We start from the raw sequence: 20,818 nt of genomic DNA on the forward strand, positions 1-20,818 counted from the left end.
TTCTGTATTTCCTACAAAGAGCTCTATTATTTTTACAATCAAAACTTTTTTAAGAAAAATATTCTTTGGGGAGTATTTGGTATGTAAGTATTCAAAGTCTCAGTCATGATGCACTTGTTAATTTAAAAACCACAGGAGCCTCTCAAAATCGTAAATTTTGATCTCTTTGTCTTTTTTTCATTACAAATCATTTCCACCTCTCTCAATTTCATTTTTTAAATTTGATCATTTTAGATTATCACTTTAAATATATGACTTTGGGTTTCTTCAGGTTGATAATTTTATGTTCCCTCATTAAAAAACAAACAACTCCCAACAAACAAAAAAAAAGCCTCTGAAGTTGCACGTATTAAAAGTAAAATTGATCTGCTCTGGCCAGTGTGGCTCAGTGGATAGAGCACCGGCCTGCAAACCAAATGGTTACGGTTTGATTCCCAGTCAGGGCACTTACTTGCCTGGGTTACAAGCCAGGTCCCCAGTAGGGGGCACGTGAGAGGCAACCACACATGATGTTTCCCTCTTCCTTACCCTCTTTCTAAAAGTAAAATATTTTTTAAAAAGTAAAATCTATATGTATCCTTGATTTTCATCTGCACATATTCCTCTACTGTGTCATACACGTAATGAACAGCATTAGCATGCCTCCGAACTTTTTTCTGGACTTTTTAATCTCAAAAGGAGTTGGCAAAACCCGCTTGTAGTCATTTACACATCGAAACCTCGGTCCACCTGTGAGCCTTCGAAACAATCCAAAGGGCTAGAAGAAACGCACTTCGGGTTCAGGTGGTCCAGAAAATCCACCCGGACAGTTCACTGCAGGGCTGTGGCCCAAGGGTAGCGTGGGGATGGGGAGCAGCCTGCCCTGGAAACAGATTGGGGAAACCGGAGTGCAAAGGTGATGGATGGCAGAAGGCCCCCATCATGGACCGCTAAGGGCAGAGCTGGCTTAAACGTGAGAGCCCAATCCGGGAGGTGAGTGAGAACAGAGGCGAAGGACTATGGAGAGGAAGAAGGTTCATTATCTTCTCTTAGAGCTGGAATAACTGGATATTTTTATTTTTTAAGATTTGTTTATTTTTAGAGGGGAAGGGAGGGAGAAAGAGGAAGACAAACATTGAAAAGGGGCATCGATCCGTGGCCTCTCCCTTGTCCTCCACCGGGGACCTTGCCAGCAATCCCGGTCCGAGTCTCGACCGAATCGAACCAGGGACCTTCAGGTTTGCCGGGCGACGGATGCTCCACTGAGCTACACCCGTCGGGGCTAATCGGGTATTTAATAGTGTCTCCTTTAAAACCATATTTCAGGAACTCCCTAGACCTTGGGAACTCAGCTTCCTCAACTGGGAAAAAACTGCAACGAAAAGATTCTTCCCCAACCTGAACTCGTAGTTCCTGGAGTCAGAGTTTAGAGACCTCCCCTTTAAAGACCGAAGAGTACGCATGCGCTAAGACGCACTCCGCCCCTGTGGGCGGAGCTTGTTTTGCTGTCGGTTTGCGGGGACGCCAGCCCCGCCTGCCGCACCTGCGCCGGCCACACCCTCTTCCCACCTGCGGGTCCTTGGCCGGCGACTCTGGAGCTGCACCTGAGGGCGGATCCCTCAGGGAATTGGTCTTCTAGGTGAAAGGGGCTGCGCCCGGGACCAGTGTAACTGCGGCAGCGGCAGGTAGGGGGTCGCTGCTAGGGTCAACTTGGGGAGCTCCACGCCTGGGGTGTCAGAACTCCCCGCCTCTCGGTGTCTGGATCTAAGCGCGCGGCAGGAATGGGCCCGGACCTTGGCGGGAGAGAGGCCCTGTAGTGAGGCCTCGGCCGGTCAGCGGACCAGGGCCTGCCGACATTGTGTGGGAGCCCCAGCTGGGCCCGCGCCCGGAAAGGCCGGGATCCCCGCCGGCTGCAGGATGAACACAGGGCACCAAGGCTGCCCTCCCACCTGGGTCTCTCAGTCCGCTGAGTTCCGGCTGGCTGTCAGAGTTGGGCAAAAGCTTGGTCCCTGCGTGCGGGAAGAGTAAGTCCTGGGCTATATTTGGGGATATCCTTGGCACTTTACGTGTTTGCTTTGGATTAGATGGGGATTCGCGTGTTGACACCGGAGAGTTGACTCGGTTTGTCCGGGCATTGAGCCTCTGGCCGGACAGCTGAGGCCTTATTGGACACCCAGACCCCGAGGTTTGAGAGTGCTTTCCAAAATAAACTGTTAGGCTGATTAGATCTCTGTCCTTCGACTGTATGGCTCTAACTGCAAAGGGAGCGGAGTGCCACAAGGGCGAGGAAGCCAAAATTTGTTTGGAAAATTATGTATGTACGTTTGCATAATTGGGATTTGGCAGTTCGCCAGAAAGTGCCACCTGATCTTGATCTTGCTTGTTTTCAATGCAAAAATACGATAATCCACCAGGACTTTACGTGTGGTATTGTGTGTGTGTGAGTGTGTGTGTTAAGCTTTATTGGAGTTTATGTTTGAAAAGGCTGAACTTTTGGGGTAAGATGAAAATGAGAAAAGGCACGCTCCATCTTTTTGTAGAGATTTGTGTAAATAAGATTAGAACAAGAAATTATGTATTTTACAACCCAGGGTTATACCTTTCCCTTCAGGGCTGATTATTACTTACTTCATTCTACACCATTTTTCCACTGTCAGATTTTTTTTTAGAATTGATAGTTTTAGTTTAAATTTTATCATTTTGCATTATGTTCACATAATATTTCAATGCTCCCTTGGATTTGGAAAGAGTAAATTTTCCACAAATATTTATTTGAGCACAGAATGTGCCTGACACTGTTTTACATGCTATGGATACAGCAAGGAGCTAGATGGACAATACTTCTAATCCTTTAGAGTTTACATTCTAATGGGGAGAGACAAATAATAAGTACTCATATTTTGCCATGTATAATGAGCACTATTTGCCCAAATTTTTTAGGGAAAAATAAAGATGCACATTATACATGGGTGTAATGATTACATATGGGCATAATAACAGATGTAATAATCCCACATATAATGCACACAAGAGCACATCATACATGGCAGAATACAGTACATCAGGTGGTGGTAATTGGTACACTGGGGACTGATGTGCTGGGCTAGAGAGTGGCTGCTTTAGATTGGGAAATCCTTTCTGAAAAGGAACACTGAAATTGAAGTTTAAATGAGAAATAGGATCCCAAAAGACAAGGGAAGAGGATTTCAAATTAAGAACGCAACTTTATGAAGATCAAAGACCCAGGAGGGTCTTTTTGACCCAGGAGGCTCGACAGAAGTGAGGGAGAGGGAATGTGGCTTTGTAAGCTCTGGTGAGGAGTTTGGATTTTATTATGAATTTGTCACCTTCCTTCCCTTGGTTTCCTGAATTTATTAATTTGGTCCTTCACCTCAAATCTCTTATATCATTTTATCCTTAATTACACAGGATGACAAACCATGACTTCAATAGTTTATCCATTGCTACTTAATATTTTGAGTAAAACCTTTTGTTAGTTTTTATGAGTGAACCCTACAGTTCTGCATCTTAAAGGCAGAGCAGTTACCTTGGTTCCATCCTGTGGAAGGAGCAGCTGAGACAGTTTGTTAAAATAGTGAAAATCTTTTTGAGTTTGAGATGAGCAAATCTAGAATGAGACAGTGAGGAGAAGTAGTGAGTTAAGGGCAAGTCTTCAAAGGTGAAACGAATACCTGAGGTTTTAGATGTTTAACGTTAAGGCAGTTTGAAGTTGTTTGACAGGGTTCTTTTTTAGGAGTTACGGAACTAATTGGCATGGCACTGTCACCATGATCATCATCAGAGGTTATGGTCATATAAATGTTTTTTTCCCCTCTTCAAATTGCCCTTATCCCTGGTATAATAGACTGTCCTTTAAAAATATGAATACAGGAGTTTTCAGTGAAAAAATTCATAAGTTGATTCTGGCCCATTCCAATGTATGGATTTGAGTTGGATTTATTTGCTTTCAAGGATGAAGTAACCTTTATCAATTTTAAAATTGCAGGATATTTTGCTTCAAGGGAAGAACATGGTGAAACTGATTCACACATTAGCTGATCATGGTGACGATGTCAACTGCTGTGCCTTCTCCTCTTCCCTTTTGGCTACTTGCTCCTTGGACAAAACAATTCGCCTGTATTCCCTGAGTGACTTCACTGAATTGCCACACTCTCCATTGAAGTTTCACACCTATGCTGTTCACTGCTGCTGTTTCTCCCCTTCAGGACATATTTTGGCTTCATGTTCAACAGATGGTACCACTGTCCTGTGGAATATTCAAAATGGACAGACACTGGCAGTGCTGGAACAGCCTCATGGGAGTCCTGTGCGGGTTTGCAGGTTTTCCCCAGACTCCACTTGTTTGGTGTCAGGGGCAGCTGATGGAACTGTTGTTCTGTGGAATGCGCAGTCATACAAGTTGCATAGGTATGACTATTTAAACCTTTTCTGTCTTCAATCCTTTGAAATAGGCCTAACAAAAAATAATAGAAACACTATTTTGATGACTAAGAATCAGATACTTTTCAGACATCACAAAGAAAAATGTTTTGACCTGTCCTTTGAAGGTCATAAAAACAGATGTTTAGTGTGATTCTTGTAGTAGATTGGCTGGAGTCGTAGAGTTTTCCTTTGTTTTGTAAAATAAGGGTTATTCTTATTAGATTTTTCTGTATTTTTATAGTGAGAGTTAGGCAAAGAAAACAGTCTTTTGAATAAGATGAGTAATTTTAGGCTTTATTTTTGTTGGTAGCTCATTGGCTCAAGTGTTCTCAGAGATAAAGACACAACTCTTTCCTGATGAGGATTCTTGCTGGGTGGAGGACCACACCCAGAAGAAAGTGCTTTGTGATTAGAGTGGCACTGTGTGACTATTTCTTAAAAAAACCATAACCAACACCTGGAAACTCCTTTTGGATAAAAATACATCAGCTAATTTATATAAGTGATTTTCTGTTAAAACATAACATTAAAAATATGTGCTTTTATGTTTTGATGTGGTGAAATGTTTGTAACAAAATTTACCACTTTTAAGTGACATTAAGCACATTAAAAACCATAAACATTTAAATGTTAACAATTAAAATAGCCTAATGTACCTTCTGTTCTCTCTACCCCTCAATGCCATTCAGAGCACAAGTGCTGGCTGGTGAACAACTGTTGCTCACTTAGGTTTAGGTCTTTGGGTTGAAGAAGGTGATGTGTTTCAAGTGGTGTTAATAAACTGTTTAAAAAGAAAGCACAGAATGAAATGTCTTTAAGTTATGTCCTGTGAATGAACTACAGCTGCCATCTAAGAAATCTTTTTTACTTATCAGGTGATGAATTCTGTCTTTATAGGATTAGTTCTCTGGTGTATTGGGTTGGCCAAAAAGTTTGTTTTGTTTTTTCCATAAGATAACTCTAGTAGCCCTTAGTTGTCTTTAACTTCATTCAAAACAATTTTGTTTGATTGTATTGTGACAGCTATCATATCAGCTTGCTTTTAAAAAAAACTCATCAAAATTGGTGAATTTTTGTGTAGCCATTTTAATATTGAAGATGGAAGAAAATATGCAACATTTTTGTCATATTATGCTTTATTATTGGGTTGGCCAAAAAGTCCATTTAGGGTTTTTTTGTGAATTAAAATACATATTTTTCATTTTCACCAATAACTATTGATTTGGATATTTTGAGTTATGTCGACTATCTCCCATGTGGTCTAATGTTGATTGTTCTCAATTAATCTCTTGATCGCTATCACCTTTACCTGGTCTCCCCAACTGTGGAGCATCATCCAGTGAGAAATCTCCAGCATGAAATTTTGCAAACCACTTTTGACACATTTGATCCATACACTGCACCTTCTCGATATATTGCATAGATCTTTTTTTTTTGCATTTGAGTTGCTGTCAGGTAGACCAGTTGAAGTTGATAGCAATCAAATCAAGACATTAATTGAGAACAAGCAACGTTATACCATGCAGGAGATAGCCGACATACTCAAAATATCCAAATCAATAAAGTTATTGGTGAAACTGAAAAGTGTGTCCTTCATTTTACCGAGCAAATCATATGGTCTTTTTGGCCAACCCAGTACACTATGTAACTAATGATGTAACATGATACACTAAAATAAATTCAAGCACTGGCTAGGACTCTGCACTAATTGTTTTTTACTCATTTATTTTCCCTGATTGAGAAAATGGTATTGTTAGCACAGTAGTACAGTGCTGCTTTATCTTCCCAAGATAATTTTGACTTGTTCACAGCATTTTCCTTTCATAAAGCATCTGTATTTGAAGATAAGGTGAAAGGACTTACTGTTGCTTCTGGGTGATTTTAAAACAAAAGTTGAAAGTAGCTTCGACCCCAATCATGTGTCATTCAATAAAAATAGTTTTATCTTTTTATTAAAATATGTGACTATAATTGATATTGTTGATTTTCATTGCTGTTAAGGTTTGGAGATTTTTTAAAAGATTTTATTTATTTTTAGAGAAAGTGAGGGAGAGAAATATCAGTGTGTGGTTGCCTCTCACATGCCCCCAACTGGGGACCTGGCCCACAAGCCAGGAGTGTGCCCTAAGTGGGAATTGAACCATCAACCCTTTGATTCACAGTCCAGTGCTCAATCCACTGAGCCATGCCAGCTAGGGCTTGAATTTTTTTTTTTATTACTCTTATTTACAGTTGAACCCATTTTCCCCCATTACTCTCCCTTGCTTTACCTACCCCCCCACCTCCCACATTCAATCTTCTCACCACCCCTCGCCCTGTTTGTCTTTGTCTATGGGTCCTTTATACATGTTGTTTGACTTCTCCCTTCCCTTTCTTTTCCCCATTACCCACCTCTCTCCTCCCCTCTGATTACTGTCAGTTTGTTCTTTATTTCCATGTCTCTGGTTATATTTTGCTCTCTTGTTTGTTTTGTTAATTAGGTTCCACCTACAGGTGAGATCATATGGTGTTAGTCTTTCACCTCCTGGCTTATTTCACTTATCATAATACTCACTAGCTCCATCCATGCTGTCTTGAAGGGTTGGAGCTACTTCTTTCTTTCTGCTGCGTAGTAATCCGTTGTGTAAATGTACCATAGTTTTTTTGATCTACTCATTTACTCATGGGCACTTAGGCTGTTTCCAGCACTTGGCTATTGTAAATTGTGCTGCTATGAACATTGGGGTGCATAGGTTCTTTTGGATTGGTGCTTCAGGATTCTTAAGGTATATACCCATCAGTGGAATTGCTGGGTCAAAAGGCAGTTCCATTTTTAGTTTTTTGAGGAAATTCCATACCGTTTTCCACAGTGGCTGCAGCAGTCTGCAATCCCACAGTGTACTAGGGTTTTCTTTTCTGTGCATCCTCACCAGTACTTCTTTGTTGATTTTTTTGATGATGGCCACTCTGACCACTGTGAAGTGGTATCTCATTGTGGTTTTAATTTGCATCTCTCTGATGGCTAGTGATGCTGAGCATCCTTTCATATGTCTCTGGGCCCTCTATATGTCCTCCTTGAAGAAGTGTCTCTTCAGGTCCTTTGCCCATTTTTTAATTAGATTGTTTGTCTTCCTAGAGTGCAATTGTGTGAGTTCTTTATATATTTTGGAGATCAAACCCTTGTCTGAGGTATCATTGGCAGATATATTTTCCAATATGGTTGGTTCCCTTTTCATTTTGCTGATGTTTTCTTTAGCCATGCAAAAGCTTTTTAATTTGATGAAGTCCCAATTGTTTATTCTTTACTTTATGCCCCTTGCTCTAGGGGACATATTGATGAAAATATTGCTGCATGGAATATCTGAGATTTTCCTCCTATGTCCTCCTCTAGGACTTTTATGGGGTCATGATTTATATTTAAGTCTTCTATTGATCTTCAGTTTATTCTGGTACATTGTGTATGTTGGTGGTTGTTTCATTTTTTTGCATGTAGCTGTCCAGATCTCTGAACACCATTTGTTGAAGAGGCTGTTTTTACTCCATTTTATGCTCATGCCCCCTTTGTCAAATATTAATTGGCCATAGAGACATGGGTTTATTTCTGGGCTCTCTATTCTGTTCCATTGATCTATGTGTCTGTTCTTATGCCAGTACCAGATGGTTTTGATTACAGTGACCTTGTAATATAGTTTGATATCAGGTATTGTTATCCCTTCTACTCTGTTCTTCTTTTTCTTTATTTTCTTTTAAGTATATTTTATTGAGTATGCTATTACAATTGTTCCAACTTTTTTATCCTCTTTATCCCCCTCCACCCGGCACTCCCCCACCTTCCAGCATTCCTTCCCCCTTTTAGTTCATGGCCATGGGTCTTACATATAAGTTCTTTGGCTTCTCCATTTCCTACACTATTCTTAATCTCCCTGTCAATTTTCTACCTGCCATCTATGCTACTTATTCTCTGTACCTTTTCCTCCTCTCTCCCCTTCCCACTCCCCTGTGATAACCCTCCATGTGATCTCCATTTCTGTGGTTCTGTTCCTGTTCTAGTTTGTTTGTTTTTGTTTTTGTTTTAGGTTCAGTTGTTGATAGTTGTGAGTTTGTTGTCATTTTACTGTTGATTGTTTTGATCTTCTTTTTCTTAGATAAGTCCCTTTAACATTTCATAAAATAAGGGCTTGGTGATGATGAACTCCTTTAACTTGACCTTATCTGAGAAGCACTTTATCTGCCCTTCCATTCTAAATGATAGCTTTGCTGGATAGAGCAATCTTGGATGTAGGTCCTTGCCTTTCATTACTTGGAATACTTCTTTCCAGCCCCTTCTTGCCTGCAAGATTGTTTTTGAGAAATCAGCTGGCAGTCTGATGGGAATTCCTTTGTGGGTGACTGTTTCCTTATCTCTTGCTGCTTCTAGGATTCTCTCCTTCGTTTTTATCTTGGCTAATGTAATTATGATGTGCCTTGGTGTGTTTCTCCTTGGGTCCAACTTCTTTGGGACTCTCTGAGCTTCCTGGTCTTCCTGGAAGTCTATTTCCTTTGCCAGATTGGGGAAGTTCTCCTTTATTATTTGTTCAAATAAGTTTTCAACTTCTTGCTCTTCCTCTTCTCCTTCTGGCACCCCTATGATTTGGATGTTGGAATGTTTAAAAATGTCCTGGAGGTTCCTAAGCCTCTCCTCATTTTTTTGAATTCTTATTTCTTCATTGTGTTTTGGTTGACTGTTTGTTTCTTCCTTCTGCTTCACACCATTGATTTGAGTTTTGGTTTCCTTCCCATCACTGTTAATTCTCTGTATATTTTCCTTTATTTCACTTTTCATAGTCTTCATTTTTTCCTCCATTTTGTGACCATACTCAACCAGTTCTGTGAGCATCCTGATTGCCAGTGTTTTGAACTGTGCATCTGGTAGGTTGGCTATCTCTTCGTCACTTAGTTGTATTTTTTCTGGAGCTTTGAACTGTTCTTTCATTTGGGCCATATTTTTGTCTCTGTGTGCCTGTTACATAGTAAGGGGCAGAGCCTTAGGTGTTCACTAGGGCGGGGCAATCCATGTGGCTGTGTTGTGATGCTGTATGTGGGGAAGGGGTCAAAGAGGGAACAATGCCACTTACTGCACTCTCTGCTGGTTTTCAGTCACTTCCCCTGCTACGCACAAGCAAAGTGGGCCTTTCTGGTGCTGATTCCTGGGTGAGTTGGTTTATGTACATTCTAGGACCCTGTGAGTCTCTCCAGTGAACTCTCCTGTGAGGCTGGGAGTTTCTCCCACTGCTGCCTCAACCCCCATAGGTTTTTTCAGTCAGAGGCTTTGAGGCTTTATTTCCCCCACTGGAATCCTGGGTTGCACAATCTGTCTCTCTCTCCAGTTGTTCCTCCCAGTTTATCTGCACACAAATGTGGGACCACCCTGTCTGCCAGCCACCACCTTGCCCACCCCAGTCCTCCAGCTGCTGCCTTGCCACCAGTCCTCTCCGAGTGCCTATCTCCACCCCTCCTACCGGTCTGGATGAATGTTTCTTCTTCAACTCCTTGGTTGTTGGACTTCCATACAGTTCAATTTTCTGTCAGTTCTGGGGATTTTTTCTTGTCTTTAAATTTGTTGTTGTCCTTTTTCTTGTGCAAGGAGGCACAGTGTGTCTACCTATGCTTCTATCTTGGCTGGAAGTCTGTTCTTCTTTTTCAAAATTGCTGAGGTTATTTGGGGTTGTTTATGATTCCATATAAATTTTTGAAATTTCTATATCTGTGAAATATGTCATTGGTATTTTAGTAGGAATTGCATTGAATCTATAAATTGCTTCCGGTAGTATGGACATTTTCATGGTGTTAATTCTTCCAATCCATGAACGTGGTATATGCTTGCATTTATTTGTGTCTTGCTTAATTTCTTTCTTCACTGTTCTGTAGTTTTCTGAGTACAGGTCTTTTACGTCCTTGGTTAGGTTTATTCCTAGATACCTTATTGTTCTTGCTACTATAGTAAATGGAATTTTGTACTAATTTCTGTTTCTGATATTTCATTGCTGGTGTACAAAAATGCCTTCAATTTCTGAATGTTGACTTTGTATCTTACTGTTTTGCCAAGTTCACTTATTAGGTCAAGTACTTTTTTGATGGCATCCATAGGGTTTTCTATGTACACTATCATGTCATCTGCAAACAATGACAGTTTTACCTTCTCCTTTCTAATTTGGATCCTTTTATTTCTTTTTCTTGTCTGATCGCTGTGGCTAGAACTTCCAATACTATGTTGAATAGAAGGGTAAAAGTGGACACCCTTGTCTTACTCTTGATCTTAGTGGGAAAGCTTTTAGTTTTTGTCTATTTACTATGATGTTGGCTGTAGGTTTCTCGTGTATGGCCTTTATTATGCTGAGGTGTGCTCCTTCTACACCCAGTTTGCTGAGTGTTTTTATCTGACTTTGCTATGTGGGAAAATAATACGAAGATATGTGAACTTTGGTTTAGAACCCTACAGTTTAAGCTTGAACATGGTAGTTAAGATAATGTGTAAATCATCTTAATTTTACGAAGCAGGTTTCATTTTATAGCATAAAATAACATTTTATTTCTATAGACATCTCTAGCCCTTTCTTTCAAGTTCTGTGATAGCCATTTATCAAACTGTTGTTAGAATTATATTATAAAGTAAAAAATGCTCTGAAATGAAAATCCTCTTTTTTGCTTTCATTCCAGGTGTGGTAATGTAAAGGATGGCTCCTTGGTTGCCTGTGCATTTTCTCCCAGCAGAAACCTCTTTGTCACTGGCTCCTCATGTGGAGATTTAACAGTGTGGGATGATAAAATGAAGTGTCTGCATAGTGAAAAAGCACATGATCTTGGAATTACCTGTTGTGATTTTTCTTTGCAGCCAGTTTCTGGTTAGTTATTTTATTCTTTTAAGCAGTAGTGAGTCCCATTTGTAATTTGTATATGACTTTTGGTTCTTTTATTCATTTTCATTTCATTAAACAAGGAGCCTTTTAAATTTATTCCTTTTAAGGATCATCCTTCTCCTTTATGTTTTCACATTGAAATTAGAAAGAAATAATTATGTGTGAAAATCAGGTTCTTTAGTGTATGTACATTTTTTGGCACTAGGTCTGTGAAATCCGGTGTGTATATTTGACACATCACTGTTTTACTAGCCCCATTTCAAGTGTTCTGTAGCACATGTGGCTAGTCGTTACCTTACTGGACAGCTTAGGTCCACACAGCAGCAGGACAGTTGTGGCACTCCCCCGTTTCAGACCCATTGCAGCTTGTTAAAATAATGTTAAAGTAAGATAAAATATCAAATTCAGAACATAAACCCTGTAAGTACTTTACATGTTCTATTTCCCTGCCTTATCTCAGATCGTACTTGGCCTCATGCATTCTCTTGCCACACTGGCCTTCTTTCATTCCTTGAATGTTTCTAAGATTTCTCCAAGGGTTTCACATGTGGACCCTTTGCCTGGTTTACTCTTAATCAACTTTTTGTTTCAGCTGCAAAAAAGTCACTGTAGATGGGCCTCCCCTGCTCTTACCTCCTAGACTAAGGCATTTCGATAGCCTTGTATTTATATACTTTATTTTTCTTTTACAGTAGAGAAGTATGATAATTTTTAATTATGTTTATTTATATAGATTATGTTTAATGGTGTTTTTTCTAGACAGAAAGCCCCCTGAAGACAGATATTGTTGTTACATAGTAGGCCCTGAAATGTAAAATAATGAATAAAATTTCTTTTAGTGGCTGAAATTTTTTGTTTTTTAATGTTTTAACATCATGTAGTAAATTGATAGATGTCCTTTTCATGAACCCGTTCTTGTATGAAACAACCTACCTAGTTTAATTATAATTTATTCTATTTTAAAGATTTTATTTCTTTATTTTTAGTGAGAGGGGAAGAGAGGGACAGAGAGAGGGAGAGAGACATTGATGTGAGAGAGAAACACCGATCTGTTGCCTCTCCTATGTACCCCAACCAAATCCGCAACTGAGGCATGTGCTCTAACTGGGATTCGAACCTTCCACCTTCACTTTGCAGGATGATGCCTAACCAACTGAGCCACATTGGTCAGGGCGATGGTTTCTTCTTTTAATATATCATTCTAAGACCATCTTGCAATAGACAAGAACCATTTCTTCTACCTCTGTGGCACCTCCTGCAAATCTTATACACACTCAATGAATCTTTGATAAATTATATAAAAGTAGGGAGATTTAAGTTCCCTTGTTGATTCTAAATTATCTGAAATTATTTCCAACTAAAATACCATTATTATGTTAATATTAGGGTAAAACTAAGGGCAAACTTGTCTCTAGAGGGATTGGCAGCAATTGGGGCCTGGAAAGGTTCTTAAACCAGGTAGAGAATTCCAGGTGAGATTCTAAAATAAGTGTGATACCCACATGTTTCACCTGCTTTAGAGTATATTTCAAAGTACATTTCTCATTATAATTTTAATCTGTGTCTTTTCAGTTTCTTCAGCTTCCGTTAAAATAGATTATTAACCTTATATAAATTCCCTGAAACAGATCAATATATGCTTTAAAAGGAATGATTGTAAGAATTTGTGGAAACTGCTATATTTTCTTAAAAGACAGAGTATGCAATTTTAATTTGTTATTGTTTAATTGGTACTATTAATATCAATAAATACTTATGAGTTATTGACTTTTTTTGTCTTTGATTTTTTGCTCAAATAAGGAAAAAGAATCTCATTTGTGCTTGAGGATAAATGATCAATTTTCTCCAGTTTTTATTTTAAGCAACTCTTACATATCAGTAACATTTTTGTCACTTACGCAAAAGAGGTTGGTATTGATGGTACGGTGGTGAGCGTAGCTGCCTTCCAAACAAAGAGCCTATTTTTTTTTAATTTAGAAAATTTGTTTTTAAACTTTAATCCAAATATGTCTTTTCTATTAGAGAGGCTTTGCATAGGTAGGTATTCCTACTGTTTATAAATAAAACAGGCAACCTAGAAAAGGAAGTTATAGTGAAAATAGCACTAGACCAGGAGGAAGGGCACTGGAAGAAAATCTAAGTTGTATACAGGCACACCTTGGAGATCCTGCAGGTTCAGTTCCAGACCACCACAATAAAGCAAGTCGCAATAGCGTGAGTCACAGTGTTTTTGCTGATGGGGAGGGTCTTGCTCTCAGTAAAAAAGGTAAGCAACATATGTAAAATGCAGTACAGTAAGGTATGCCTGTAAATGGAGGTTGAATGATAGCTGTTCTTTTTCAATTAGAGTTATTGGGGTGACATTGGTTAATAAGATCATAAGTTTTAACTGTGTACTTCTGTGACATGTGATCTGTGTATTACATTGTGTGCCCACCACCCAAAGTCAAATAATCTCTCTCTCCCTCCAGTTTTTAAATGATAAAGAAAACTTGAGTTTGGTTATTACTATGAGTTAAATATCTTCCTAAAGAAAAGTATATATTTAAATATTTAGATATTGAGCACAGGCACATTTTATGCTCCATACTTTTCCATTGTCCTAGCTGAATTCTCACTACTTAAACTTAATTAACCTCAAAGGACCTATTTAGTCTAACAATGGGGAAAATAATTTTCCTAATTGAGTCTAGTACCTAAATATTTTACTCTTAGCCATTTAATGAGTAAAATGTTTTGCCTTAAAAAGACTAAGAAAGGATGCCTTTTGGCTGAATCTGTGCTGTTAAAAACCAAAATGCTACTGAAATGTGGAAATCCCATGGTGTTAGAAAAACTTTCCATGAGAATGAAGTTAAAGTGTTTTATGTTAATGAAGTATGCGTACTTTCAACAAGACAGAGTTCATGGAAGAAAATTTAGGTACTCATATATAAAATATTTTATTTAAATACCATATACTGAATATTTGCAAAACTGGAGTACAAGCTTAAGATGCATATTAGGTTTCTGACTTGTGTCTTACTGAACACAAGTGCCAGAACTTTCTTTGATGAAACTGCATTTGTGGTATGAGATGAACTCTTATAAAATAAGGTGATGATATCAATACTTACATTATCCACTAGTATTTAGGAACTTATATGGTGGGTATATAATAATACCCGAAATTATCCAAGTAACTGTAAAAACTAGTGAGGTTTTCTTTTTGAACACCCAATCTAATTGATTACATTCTCTAATTTATTATTTTCCACCAAAATATACTATTTTCCACCAAATCAAGTATACTGAATTGATATTATTTTGGACTTACATAACTCCAGCCTTTGTCATGATTAAATCAAAAGTGAAAAAAATCTCATTATTTCCATATGAATTATAGACTGAACTGTTAAGAAATGGGCATAGCCTTTAAAAGTTAGGTTGGGAATAATGAAACATTTAACATTCCTATCATAACTGCTACTTGTTCCTAGTTCTTCCGATCAGTGCTAAACTCATGGACTCTAAAATTGAGTTGGAGGATGCCCTAAGGCTTAGTGCCTGAGTGTGGGCCCTTGCAGCCTTCTGTTATATTCTTAGTGGAAGCTAAATAAAAAGATATTTTGTTGTAACAACTTTAGGGGCTAAAGTTATAATCCTTTGAAATAACTTGTTCAAAGAAATCTTCAACTAACATTTCATTATATGGTATAAGGTCATTAATATTGCTTGTAAATATGTTTTAAATGAATGGAATTAGTATCTCAGCATAAGAAGTGGAAATATTTTTGGTTTAAATGATTTATCAATTCTTGTGTATTTTCAATAAATTTACAGTTTTAGATGGAGAACAGAGTCTTCAGTTTTTTCGACTGGCAACATGTGGTCAGGATTGTCAGATCAAAATTTGGGTTGTTCCTCTTAGCCACATCTTAGGTATGTATTCAACCAGCAGTTCTCTAAAATCATTTGTGATCTAGATAAAATCTCTATTTTAACTAATCTTTTTTACCTAAGGTACTCTGAATACCTAAAAGTGATTATTAAAATGCTTTAAGAACTTTTTTTAGTATATTTTGTTGATTATGTTATTACAGTTGTCCCATTTTCCCCCTTCATTCCCCTCCATCCTACACACCCTCTCCCACCCACATTCCCCCCCTTTAGTTCATGTCTATGTGTCATAAGTTCTTTAGCTTCTACATTTCCCATACTATTCTTGCCCTCCCCCTGTCTATTTTGTACCTACCGTCTATGCTACTTATTCTCTGTACCTTTTCCCCTCTCTCCTCCTCCCACTCCTGTGTTGCTAACCCTCCATGTGATCTCCATTTCTGTGGTTCTGTTCCTGTTCTAGTTGTTTGTTTAGTTTGTTTTTGTTTTTGTTTTAGGTGTGGTTGTTAATAACTGTGAGTCTGCTGTCATTTTACTTTACATGTTTTTCATCTTCTTTTTCTTATGTAAGTCCCTTTAACATTTCATAAAATAAGGGCTTGGTGATGATGAACTCCTTTAACTTGACCTTATCTGAGAAGCACTTTATCTGCCCTTCCATTCTAATTGAAAGCTTTGCTGGATGGAGCAATCTTGGATGTAGGTCCTTGCCTTTCATTACTTGGAATACTTCTTTCCAGCCCCTTCTTGCCTGCAAGATTGTTTTTGAGAAATCAGCTGGCAGTCTGATGGGAATTCCTTTGTGGGTGACTGTTTCTTATCTCTTGCTGCTTCTAGGATTCTCTCCTTCGTTTTTATCTTGGCTAATGTAATTATGATGTGCCTTGGTGTGTTTCTCCTTGGGTCCAACTTCTTTGGGACTCTCTGAGCTTCCTGGTCTTCCTGGAAGTCTATTTCCTTTGCCAGATTGGGGAAGTTCTCCTTTATTGTTTATTCAAATACCTTTTCCACTTGTTGTTCTTCCTCTTCCCCTTCTGATAGCCCTGTAATTTGGATGTTGGAACTTTTAAAGATGTCCTGGAGGTTCCTAAGCCTCTCCTCATTTTTTTGAATTCTTTTTTCTTCATTCTTTTCTGTTTGGTGGTTTCTTTCTTCCTTCTGGTCCACTCCATTGATTTGAGTTCCAGTTGCCTTCTCATCACTATTGGTTCCCCATGCATTTTCCTTCATTTCACTTAATGTAGCCTTCATTTGTTCATGTAATTTGCGACCAAATTCAACCAATTCTGTGAGCACCCTGATTGCCAGTGTTTTGAACTGTGCATCTGATAGGTTGGCTATCTCTTGGTTGCTTAGTTGTGTTTGTTCTGGAACTTAGATCTGTTCTTCCGTGTGGGCCATTTTTTCTTGTCTTGATGCACCTGTTATATGTGAGGGGCAGAGCCTTAGGTGTTCACCAGGGCAGGGCACCCCAAGTTGCTGGGTTGTGACACTGTATGTAGGGCAGCAGCCTGAGAGAGAACAATGGTGCTTGCTCTGCTCTCTGTCCAATTTCAGTCCCTTCCACCACTTCCCCCAAGCGAACTGGGCCCTTCTGGTGCTGATTCCCATGTGGGTGAGCTTGTGTACATTCTAGGACCCTGTGGGTCTCTCCACTGAACTCTCCTATGAGGCTGGGAGTCTCTCCCTGAACCGCACCCCTCACAGGTGTTTTCAATTGGTGTGTTGAGGCTTCATTTCTCCTTGCTGGGACCCTGGGTTGCTCCGTCTGTCTCACTCCCCAGTTTCGCCTGGTTTATCTACACACGAATGTGGGACTGCCTGGTCAGCCAGCCACCTTGTGCGCAGTGCCCCACTCCATAATCGCCACCTTGCTGGGTCTGCCCATTGCCACCCCGCGCCCAGGGTCCTCAAGCCACTGATTTTTGTGCTGCGACCCTTCTCCCTTCCAGCCATCCGACTCCACCCCTCCTACCAGTCTGGATGAATATGTCTATTTTAACTCCTTGGTTTTCTGACTTCCATACAATTCAGTTTTCTATCAGTTCTGGTTGTTATTTTGTTTTTAAACTGTTGTTGTTCTTATTTTGGTTGTGCAAGGAGGCACAGTGTGTTTACCTTCGCCTCCATCTTGGCTGGAAGTCTCTTTTTTAAGAACTCTTACTAAGAGTAATATATACCCATGATTTAAAAATGTTGTGCCCGCTGCCGACTGTGGCCTCGCCACCACCATCACGCAGAGCTGACCATGCACTCTACCTGTTTTGACTCTCCTGGTGGTTTTCAGAGTCTATAAATATTTATATTACCATATTTTGAACTTATTCACTGTAGTTACTGCTCTTGGACAGAGTGTGGATCTCTTCCTCATGCAGTGTACCATTTCTTCAGGTGACTCTTTAGTTAAGAAATTGAAGTCATTCCGTTTTGGAATACAATATTCCTTTATGTTATTTCTTTAATAATTTCTCCTTTACTTCCTCTCTTTCTATAACTCCCATTGTGTTGGACCTTCTGATATAACTCTTATTCTGTTTTTTTCCTGCACATTTATCACTTAATCTTTTTTCTACATTATGGAAAAGTTCCTCAGCTTTATCTTTCAACCTTCTTTTGAATTGTTTTATCTCATCAATCACATTTCAATTTCTAAAAGCTCATCTTCTGTTTCTTTTTCCTAGTGTTCTCCTTTTATTTGGTGAATGCAAGATCTATCAAAACTCTCCACATATCAATTACAGTCTTTTTGTTTTGTTTTTAAGTTCCCTTGTTTCCTGATCATCTTTGTTTGCTCTTGGGCCCATTTTTTTTTGGTTTGTTTGTTTCTTTACCCTAATCTTTCTCTTTTACATAGTTATCTAAATCAAATGTCTGGTGATCCTTAGTATTCCATTTACATTTAAGAATTAGACAGTGGATCCTGGCCAGTTGCTCAGATGGTTAGAGCCTGGGCCCAATACACCACGATTGCAAGTTGAACCCAGGTCTGGGCACAAAAAAGAGTCAGCCAATGAATGACTAAGTAAGTAGAAAACCAAATTGATGTCTATCTGCCTGCCTATCTCTCTCTCCCTCCCTCTCTCCCTCTCTCTCCCTCCTCCTCTCTTGCTCTCTCTTAAAAAAAAATAGAGAGAGAGAGAGAGAGACAGTGACAAGGTATTTAGAAGCTCTGTGCTCTTGGTGGTTGATCGGTTGGTCGCCAGCTCCCATTTAGAATAAGGGCAGGGGTTGGGGCTTAGAGAATGTAGGTGTTATGTCCTCTGGAACTGTCATGGGCTCCCCTGGCAGTTTGGGTCAGGGAGGGGTTGGAGGAAGACACTGAGTGTTTATAAAATGACTTGGTTAGTTTTTCTATTTTCAGATCTGTATTTGCATCATTCAGACTTTGCTTTTCCCTGACTATTGATAGTCCCAAATCTTTTGGGGTTTCCTAGGGTAGATTAGCTTTCTCTTGGCATTCTAGGCTGTTACTTCTCTAAACTACCTCATCAATTAATTTGCTTTTTGCTTTCCCCAAACTGGTTTCAATTTCTGGTTTGCTGACACCCCCTTTCTGTTCTCTTCATTGATGTGAATTTATATGTTTATGAATTCCTATTTATCATTTTAATGGGAACTTTGAAATATATGGTCAATTGGCCATCTTGCTTTAGATGCCTAAAAACATTCTTATTTTATTATCTAATAAGTTTCAGTTATATCTCAGACTACATTTTGTTCTTCATAATTGTCAAAGATAAACAGGAGGGGGTGCTGGTTAAAGTGGTAAGGACGGGTTTTAACCAATAATACACCACTGCCACAGGGCAAAGAGCCCAGCGTGAGCTCAGCTCACCTCCAGGTTATGCAGAGGTGGCCGGGCATTGTAAAGGAAGAATGAAGGCAGAGGTAAGTAGGACTCTGTGGAGTCAAGGAAGTGAAAATTACAGAAAGTAGGAAAGATGGTGGGGTTGGTCCACTGAAACTCACCTGGATTTGCTAATTGGAACTTATGGAATTTAAGCTCCTACTTTCCCACAGAACCTGGGAGTCAGGAGCCCTATCTTCAGGTGTGTGCTGAAACAAATAGTAACATGTATTTAACAGCCTTGAGTTTTCTCAAGCACTTTAAAAGGGCTAGGGTCATCCTGGAGATGCAACCCTGAGCTCTTAGAAACTGTTGAAGTCTTTATAGGCCAAGGTCAAGGATTAATGGAGAAGAGGACTCACAAGAAGAGCCTGGCAGAGTGTGGTATAGGAGTGAATCTTTGTCATTATACTAGTGTACAGAGAAGGGCCTCTTGGCAGGAAATAGATGCATGTCTTTTTGTGGAAATTTTGTTAGTTTACTGTGTATTATGTTGCACATAGTATCTTCTCATGTGTTCAGGTATTTGCTGATGAGGATAAGAGTTCCTTCAATTCTCTGATCTATTCTAATTCTTCCTCTGCCCCTACTAAGGTGCAATTCTTATAATAAACAGTGACAGTAGTCATATGTGCAGACGTTGAGAACACAATGTATTTTTAATAAAATTCTTCAAAAGTAAAGCTTTTCATACACTGTCTGGAAAATGTGTCTTTACACTGACTCTTTAAAAAATGTAACAGTTTGTAAACGTTCAATTAAAGCATTTGATAAAGCATTTATCATCATTTGTACCTAATTTTTACTGGGGGGGGAGTAGACAGACATAGGGATCTTTTATTTGATAATAAAATTTTTTCTTATGGTCATTGCAAGTCTTTGGCCTTAATTTGGTTGGCAACTTAACATTTTTGCTCTGCTTGATTGATTATGCCTACTTCCTGATCTGTATGTTCCACACAGTGCTTTTAATGCCCACATCGGTTCTCCCAGATAAAAATATTTTAAAAAATATTTTGGATAGCCCTGGCTGGTGTAGCTCAGTGGATTGAGCGCGGGCTGGGAACCAAAGTGTCCCAGGTTCGATTCCCAGCCAGGGTACATTCCTGGGTTGCAGGCCATAACCCCCAGCAACTGCACATTGATGTCTCTCTCTCTCTTTCTCTCTCTCTCTCTGTCTCTCTGTCTCTCTCTCTCTCTCTCTCTCTCTCTCCCCCTCTCTTCCATCCCTAAAAATAAATAAATAAAATCTTTAAAAAAATTTTGGATAGAAATAAAACACATATTTAATATTAAATGAAAACAAATATGTATTTTTGTTGACACTTGCTCTAATGATTTTTTTTTTAGTTAAATGCTTGCGATCTTAAGAGTCATTAACACTTCAAAAGAGTTTTTATTAGGTCTGAGAAGATAATAGATTTCGCTTAGTTTCTTGTCTGGGAAATTGGTCCCAGGCCAATTTCTTAATAATTATTCTTATTGATTGTCAGTAAAGTTGTTTTTACTAGTTAATTTTAAAAATAAAAATTATTTTTATTGATTGCCACTGAAATTTATTGAATTCCCTCAGTTTACCTTTAAAATAGTTGTGATTTCAAGTGTTTACACAAACCATAAGAAGGATTTTTGTGTTTCACTTTAAAATATTTTTTTATTGTTGTTCAATTTTAGTTGTCCCCATTTTCCCCCAATGCTCTCCCCCTGCCTTACCAACAACCCCCACTTGCCACACTCATTCCTCCCCACCCGCCCACCTTAGCTTTGTCCATGGGTCCTTTTTACATGTTCCTTG

At 39.0% G+C, this 20,818-nt stretch overlaps 1 protein-coding gene across 4 annotated transcripts in view; it reads left to right on the forward strand.

Annotated features, from left to right (window-relative positions):
• Window positions 1-1,474: 1,474 nt before the first annotated feature.
• WDSUB1 (WD repeat, sterile alpha motif and U-box domain containing 1) overlaps window positions 1,475-20,818 on the forward strand; it is a 75,097-nt gene continuing 55,753 nt past the window's right edge. For 3 of the 4 annotated variants that reach the window (XM_045829840.1, XM_045829982.1, XM_045830067.1), the window contains exons 1-4: window positions 1,475-1,664; window positions 3,986-4,407; window positions 11,098-11,282; window positions 15,120-15,218. In XM_045829840.1, coding sequence (XP_045685796.1) covers window positions 4,010-4,407; window positions 11,098-11,282; window positions 15,120-15,218 — 682 coding nt within the window. In that variant the 5' untranslated portion in view covers window positions 1,475-1,664; window positions 3,986-4,009. Of the gene's footprint in view, window positions 1,665-1,811; window positions 2,004-3,985; window positions 4,408-11,097; window positions 11,283-15,119; window positions 15,219-20,818 lie in introns of those variants that run through there. The other variant, XM_045829921.1, reaches the window with a different exon arrangement.

This window comes from Phyllostomus hastatus, unplaced genomic scaffold (assembly GCF_019186645.2).
Source record: "Phyllostomus hastatus isolate PE091 unplaced genomic scaffold, TTU_PhHast_1.1 phas_contig_1, whole genome shotgun sequence".
Taxonomy (NCBI): domain Eukaryota; kingdom Metazoa; phylum Chordata; class Mammalia; order Chiroptera; family Phyllostomidae; genus Phyllostomus; species Phyllostomus hastatus.